Source organism: Spermophilus citellus (genome assembly GCF_964194105.1).
Source record: "Spermophilus citellus genome assembly, chromosome: 10".
Taxonomy (NCBI): Eukaryota; Metazoa; Chordata; class Mammalia; order Rodentia; family Sciuridae; genus Spermophilus; species Spermophilus citellus.
Window position 1 is genome coordinate 77,083,701 of NC_138197.1, and position 6,825 is coordinate 77,090,525.

At 52.7% G+C, this 6,825-nt stretch overlaps 2 protein-coding genes across 8 annotated transcripts; both read left to right on the forward strand.

The window, feature by feature from the left end:
• The first annotated feature begins 215 nt into the window (after window positions 1-215).
• Window positions 216-2,910, forward strand: MYL6B (myosin light chain 6B). The gene is made up of 7 exons (XM_081309652.1): window positions 216-425; window positions 1,118-1,145; window positions 1,374-1,517; window positions 1,829-2,002; window positions 2,414-2,491; window positions 2,631-2,668; window positions 2,809-2,910. Exons 1-6 carry the CDS (start codon window positions 255-257, stop codon window positions 2,657-2,659), a joined length of 624 nt encoding a protein of 207 aa, XP_081165778.1. The 5' UTR covers window positions 216-254; the 3' UTR covers window positions 2,660-2,668; window positions 2,809-2,910.
• Window positions 2,911-2,972: 62 nt separating this feature from the next.
• MYL6 (myosin light chain 6) lies at window positions 2,973-6,389 on the forward strand. 7 transcript variants are annotated; one of them, XM_081309658.1, is made up of 8 exons: window positions 2,973-3,065; window positions 3,504-3,531; window positions 3,724-3,743; window positions 4,402-4,545; window positions 4,766-4,939; window positions 5,034-5,111; window positions 5,430-5,474; window positions 6,195-6,389. In XM_081309658.1, exons 4-7 carry the CDS (start codon window positions 4,476-4,478, stop codon window positions 5,456-5,458), a joined length of 351 nt encoding a protein of 116 aa, XP_081165784.1. In that variant the 5' UTR covers window positions 2,973-3,065; window positions 3,504-3,531; window positions 3,724-3,743; window positions 4,402-4,475; the 3' UTR covers window positions 5,459-5,474; window positions 6,195-6,389. The 7 variants fall into 7 exon arrangements, with proteins under 7 accessions (XP_081165784.1, XP_081165781.1, XP_081165783.1 ...); XM_081309657.1 differs by lacking the exon at window positions 2,973-3,065 and adding an exon at window positions 3,189-3,272; XM_081309655.1 differs by lacking the exons at window positions 2,973-3,065; window positions 3,724-3,743 and adding an exon at window positions 3,156-3,272.
• Window positions 6,390-6,825: the final 436 nt, after the last annotated feature.

Below are 6,825 nucleotides of genomic sequence, written 5' to 3' on the forward strand. Positions count from 1 at the left end.
CCCCCAAAGGGAACAATATTCCGGTCATCTTTTGGGGAGGAGTGGGCAGAGGAAAGAAAACCTTGGGGCAGGAGTTCTGAACCATAGTAGGCCAGGGGAGTGAGGACAGGCAGGCATATCTCTCCTACCTCACCCTCACCACCGCCAACTGGCTCCCTGCCCCTGCCCCCGCCCCTTGACATCCCAGACTCCCTGGCTATTTAAACAGAGATGGGTGCCCCCATCAGCACACTGTCCTTTGGTCACCGGACATCATGCCTCCCAAGAAGGATGTTCCCGTGAAGAAACCAGCAGGGCCCTCCATCTCTAAGCCTGCTGCCAAGCCAGCAGCAGGGGCCCCTCCAGCCAAGACCAAGGCTGAGCCTGCTGTTCCCCAGGCGCCTGTGAAAACCCAGGAGCCCCCTGTGGATCTCTCCAAAGTGGTGGTGAGTCCTCAGAAAGCGACAGTGTGGAGAGAGTGATTCAGGGTCTGATTCTGCCTAGAGGATTAGGGAGTACATAGAAGGTAGGGATGAATGAGATTGGGGGTTCCTTGCAGTCCCCTATTGGGCTTATGATTCTGCTGTTGTCTTTGCTGTTGTCTGTCCTTCTATCCTATGACATATGTGTACCATATATACATACTTGCTGACCCCCTGGTGGAGGCAGGTACTGTGAGGTGGGGAACACCTGGGTTCTGGGGACAGTTTCAAGGTGAAGGCAAGGAGCTGCTGCCTGCTTCTGGCTGGCTATTCAATTCAAAAGGCCACAGATTTGAACCCCAGGAGGGGAGGCTGAAGAGGACAGGCTTGTTAGACAATCACAGCTGGGGGCCAGGGGTAAATTTAGCCTTTGTTCAGCCCCCAGTTATGTGAGGGATGCAGGGCCCAGGGCAGTGGAGGGAGGGAAACAGGTGGCATGGGATTAACCCTGTTCCCAGGAAACCCTCCCCACTATAATTCCTCCTCTTGGGATTCTCCCAAGGCCCAGAGCTGGGAATGGGACTGAGATGGCTGGGCTCCCAGCTTGGTCCCTTTGGGCCCCTCCCCAGAAGTGGCTGCCAGCTGGTTGGGAGGAGTGCTGGAGCGGGAGTCAATAAACCCTGTCATCTCTCCTCACCTGCTCTTTTCTTCCACAGATCGAGTTTAACAAGGACCAGCTGGAGGGTGAGGAGAAGCTGGTTCCTTAAGCCCACTGTCCAGTCCCAAGCAACCCTACTCAGATCCCTTCTCTGTTCCCATAACTCCAGTCCCGACCTTGAAACCTCCCACACTAGTCCTTTTTCCAACTTTGTTGCACCCAGGTCTACCACACCATTTCTGATCCTTCCTTGAGGGGGGGTCGGTGGAGGAATGGGCACCACTGATCAACACTGATCCCTCCTTACATCTCAGAGTTCAAGGAGGCCTTTGAGCTGTTTGACCGAGTAGGCGATGGCAAGATCCTGTACAGCCAGTGTGGGGATGTAATGAGGGCTCTGGGTCAGAATCCGACTAACGCTGAGGTGCTCAAGGTCCTGGGGAATCCCAAGAGTGATGGTAAGAGGAGCTTTGGAACAAGTGGGTTTTCTTTTCTTTTTTTTTTTTGCAGGAGCTCTGGGGGATCAAACCCAGGGTCTTACGCATGCTACCCAAGCATTCTACCACTGAGCTACATACTCAATTTGCAATGGTAGAATGTTGGTAAGGTGACAAAGAATGCTGGGGTGGACCTCAGGACTTCAAAAAGTTAAACAAAGGGGCAGAAAAACATCCTGAATGCTAAAGGGGATGAAAGATGTGGTAGGGATGAGAGCTGGGTCCTGGGTGATACCACAATGACCTCTCTCTCACCTCTTTCTGACCTCCAGAGCTGAAGACCAGGCGCGTGGACTTTGAGACGTTCCTGCCCATGCTCCAAGCAGTGGCCAAGAACCGGGACCAAGGCACATATGAGGACTACTTGGAAGGGCTTCGGGTGTTTGACAAGGAGGGGAATGGCAAAGTGATGGGCGCAGAGCTCAGACATGTCCTCACCACCCTGGGTAAGGCAGGGACCAGAAATTGAGGAGAGAGTAGATCAGTAAGAAGGTTGGCAAGCTAGGCAGAGCCAGGGAGGGGATTATTATCTTGCAGGTCATAGACAGTAGATTGAGAAGGTCAAATCCATGAGGGCAGAATCCGAGGGACTTCTCAAGACTAAAATGCTTTCCAAAAGGGACAGAAAGAGAATGTGGTGGAAGCCCTAAAGTTCTAGCTTTGGAAGCAATACTTGTGCTCTGTGATTCCATTTAAGTCAATCCTTGGGGCTTCAATTTCCTGTCAAAGGTTTCACTGGGTCCTAGACACTGTGTTCAGGCTGGCGATATGGAAAGCAAGATTCAGGGTGGAAAGAGCTGGCCCTGTTAGGAGAGGGAGGAAAGGCAGGGGGCTCCAATGCTGTGTTTGGGATTCAGGAGAGAAGATGACTGAGGAGGAGGTGGAGACGGTTCTGGCAGGACATGAGGACAGTAATGGCTGCATCAACTATGAGGGTAAGGGTAGTCAGAGGCGCAGAGGGTCCAGGGGTGGAAGAGGAGTGCCGGGTGGGAGCGGGGCAACCTGGATTACCTACAGTTGGATGGATTATTCAAGGGTCTGCTTCTGAAGCCTTCTTGCCTGCTCTCTCTGCAGCCTTCCTGAAGCACATCCTAAGCGTCTGATCTCTACAGGTAGGCCCTCCAGCCTCCCCAGCTCGGCTTGAGGGGCAAGACTCCTCTTCCCTCGGCCAGCAAGAAAGCAGGGGAGTGCGTTTTCCTGTCCAATCACTGCGCAAGCGCCAGGGCTTGGCAACTTTCATTTTTTTCCACAGATCCTGTGGGGCCGGCTTGCCTTCCCTCTCCCAGGCAGACGGAGGCACGTTTCTGCCACTAGGCGGCCACCTATTGTGTCAAAATAAAGACATGGTTCCTTGCTTGGTCTCAGACTTGTTTTCTTCAGAGGAATGGGGTAGGAGTAAAGGGTGGGCTCTCTCCTCTCCCAAAGCTGATATCCTCGGATCTTTAGGGTGTTCGGAGAAGCGGACACTGAGCACTCCACCCCACCCCCTTGCGCGGCTTCTGCGCCCAGGTAGGGCTGCAGCGCAGAAGGGACCACAGCCGGCCCGCCCACCTCGTTACAGATGCAGCATTGTCATCTGCATAAATCCGGGCCGGGGTTCCTATTGGCTGAATTCGAGGAGGGTGACGTCATTAGGACGTACTAAGACTAGGGTTGGCCTTGGAGTCGGAGCCATTACTGCAGGAAAAGGTCCCGCAGAGCTGAGCAGTCAAGATGGTGGGGCCCGAGGCCTGGGGATAAGCGGGATGTGGGGCGAGGACGGGAGGCAGGGGTCGGGGGCAAAGGGGGCCTGAGGGCTTGAAAGGTTGGCGATGGGGTTGGAAAGTTTAGGGCCCAGTCCTGCGGGGAAGAGAGTCTCCAGCGTGAACAACAGGAGTTTGTGGGACTGGGATGTTCGCTTGTGGGATTGGAATTCAGATGCTGACCACTCCCTTCTTCTCCGAGCAGTGTGACTTCACGGAGGATCAGACCGCAGGTAGGCAGTCTCTGATCCCAACTGAGGTCGCCCTTAGGGAGAGGGACACCCCCCTGGCACTTATCCTCTAACCCCAACCTGTCATCTTTCTCGCACCCCCCCCAGGAAAGTACCTCCTGGATTCCCTTCTCCCTTCCTCCTGCGTCCTCCATTTTCTTTTCTCATTCTTTCTTCCTTCCCCTTCCACTCCAGATCTGAGCCCCAAGCACTGGGTGAGTTTTAGGTGCTGTGGGTATGTGAAACAACTTGAGTTACCTCATGCCTGATGTATGTGGGATTTGGGGAGGGTGTATTAAGCTGTTTGTGCTCCTCTGTCCCTTAATCAGTGACTTCTGCTTCTTCTGTTGTCCTGTTGGCAACTGTCCTCCTCCCCCAGCTTGGATTTGTGAAGATTGCAAAGAGTGACCTAATATTTTTGTGAAGTTGGGGACTGGGAGAGTATGCTAAGGATTAACTGCAGCTCCACCCTCTGGAAGGTCTCTTTGTAGAGGAAGGGTGGGAAGTGGCAGGCTAGAATGACCCCAGGCCACTGCTCTCACTTCCTTATAAGGTCTGGACCCAGATGGGGCGGTGGCAAATTCCTGCCCTGTGTAGTAGTAGTGAAGAGGCTGCGCCTGACCTGCTGTAGGCAGAGGGGGGTGTATATATAATATTACTGTGCTGACAAGGTGGGGATGGGAGAAAGACTGTATTTTTAATTGGGACATTTGAGTTGGGAGAAGTAGATTGTTCTTAGCTGACTTGTGAGTGCAGCAGGGTAGTATCTGGTTTCCAGAGTGTGATCAAAGTTGACCAGGCAGCAGATCACTCTGAAGTAGGATCTGAGCTGACCCCCTCATTCCAAGTGCTCATGTTCACTTGAATCCTCAGAATTCAAGGAGGCCTTCCAGCTGTTTGACCGAACAGGTGATGGCAAGATCCTGTACAGCCAGTGTGGGGATGTGATGAGGGCTCTGGGCCAGAACCCCACCAACGCCGAGGTTCTCAAGGTCCTGGGGAACCCCAAGAGTGATGGTGAGCATCCTTATGAACAATTCAGTGTGGTGTAGTAGGCCCACAGTACTTCAGCTGAACTTTATTGCCATAGGACCCAGGCTCAATCAAATCTTGTCTTGATTAGCAAATCCCACAGAATTCCTCTTTGGATGGGAACATCTGTTGTGACCCCCATAATTCCCTCTCCTGGGGAATTTCGTGACTTCTCTGGCTGACACTTTTCCACTTCCCATGACAGAGATGAATGTAAAGGTGCTGGACTTTGAGCACTTCTTGCCCATGCTGCAGACTGTAGCCAAGAACAAGGACCAGGGAACCTATGAAGATTATGTTGAAGGTCTTCGGGTGTTTGACAAGGAAGGGAATGGTACTGTCATGGGCGCTGAAATCCGTCATGTCCTTGTCACATTGGGTAAGGCCCTGTGCCCTTGTCCTGGAACTAAGGTGCCACCCTGAGGTACTTCACTTGCCACCCAAATCCAAAAATGCACTTTCACTCTCTGTAGGTGAGAAGATGACAGAGGAAGAAGTGGAGATGCTGGTGGCAGGGCATGAGGACAGCAATGGTTGTATCAACTATGAAGGTGAGGGGTAAATTGGGGGCTTTCACAGTTAGCATATAGCGGGCATGTTATGGACAGCTTCTGGGGCTTTCCTTGTCCCTGGATTTGGGCTCCAAAAAGAGCCAGGAGGCAAGAGGCAGGGCCCAGCCCAGCCAGGAGTGGGGCGTTTGTGCAGGGGGCAGGGGCAGGGATAACGGGAAAGTAAGGGATAATGGGAAAGTAAGGGATAATGAAGGGCAAAGGAATGGGAAGTAAATGAATGTTGGTTTCCCCACTGCCTGAACCCTTCACCCCATGTCTGTGTCTTGTCTTCACATTAATGTCTCTTCCTTCCTGCAGCGTTTGTGAGGCATATCCTGTCGGGGTGACGGGCCCATGGGGCGGGTACGGCTCCTCCCAGCCTCTCCTTCTGTAGATGATCTCCCCCAGTGTTTCTTTTTCTTCCCAAACTGCTCTCTAGCCTTTGCCCTTACCCTACTACCATCTGACTTCTTTCTGGCATGTTTGTGCATGGAGCTGGCTAGGGAGGGGAGGGATTCCTCAAAGAGGAAGGCAGCTTGAGGGTATGGTACCTCCCACCTCTCTCCTAGAATGGTCTGAGATTTTGCTTATAGGGCCCTGGGTACTGGTGTCTGGGAACTCACACCAGCCTGTAGCTAATCTTGCTTTCGGGTAGTCCTTTGGCCCTGGAGCATGGAGAATTGGCATAGGTGGGTAGGCTGCCTGCCCCATTCTGCTGCTATAGCTGAACAGCCCTATCCCCATCCCTCTGCTGGGCAGCTTGGAGGTACCCTAACCCAAAACTCTGTCCTCTCCTCCCTCCAGTGGCTGATAGTAGCTGTAGGTGTAGTTGAGAACCTTTCTGCCTCTGCTGTGTTCTTGCTGCTCAAGATGGGGTGGTGACTAACAGCTGGTGGGAGGGAAGCCAGGGCCAGAGAGAACTGATTAGACTTAAGGTGGCTTTTCTGCAAACTGACCCCAAGGTTGGTTGCTGTGGGCATGCTCCCTCTCATGCTACCTTCATGGTCTTGTAGTCTCCTGGTCCATGGTGTAACCCCTCCCCAGCCCTGTTCCCTGGGCTCACCCCTCCTTTCATTTCCACAGAGCTTGTCCGGATGGTGCTGAATGGCTGAGGACATTGCTGGTATTCCCTGAGCCTGTGCCTTGCCCTGTATGAGATTTGTATGGTGACCCTGGAGGCTTCCTAGGCTCCCCTGTCAAAACACCTTTCCCACCTGGTCTTTCATGGATGATGTTTGCCATCAGCATTCACCAAATAAACCTGTTTTTTGGCCTACATTTCAGTTCTACTTTTCTTCCTAAGCAGGGTTAAATGGGGAAAAGGTGAGATGGTGATGATTTCTGCCCTGAGACAGAGAGAGCCCAGAGCCCAAGAACAGTGGGCCAGAGTTTGGGGGAAAGTTGGAAAGGGCCTTGTACTGATACTGAAATGTTGCATGTTGCAAAGGCAACCCCCCTGGGAATAAGGAAAGCGGTAGATCCCTAAATCCTTATTGGACCAAGCCTTTTTTTTTTTTTTTTTTTCTTTCTGGCAGGGGAGGGTATCCTTCAGTTCCATCCCATATCAGGCTGAATCTTCTAGCCTTCAGGCTCCTTAAACCTATCCCCCACCCTTCTAAGCAAGGAAGGCCTTTTGTGGGAGGAGCCTGGGATTGTTGACTAGGGCTAAAGCCAAGCCATGTTAGCACTTCCTGAGCCTGCCCATCACACTGGC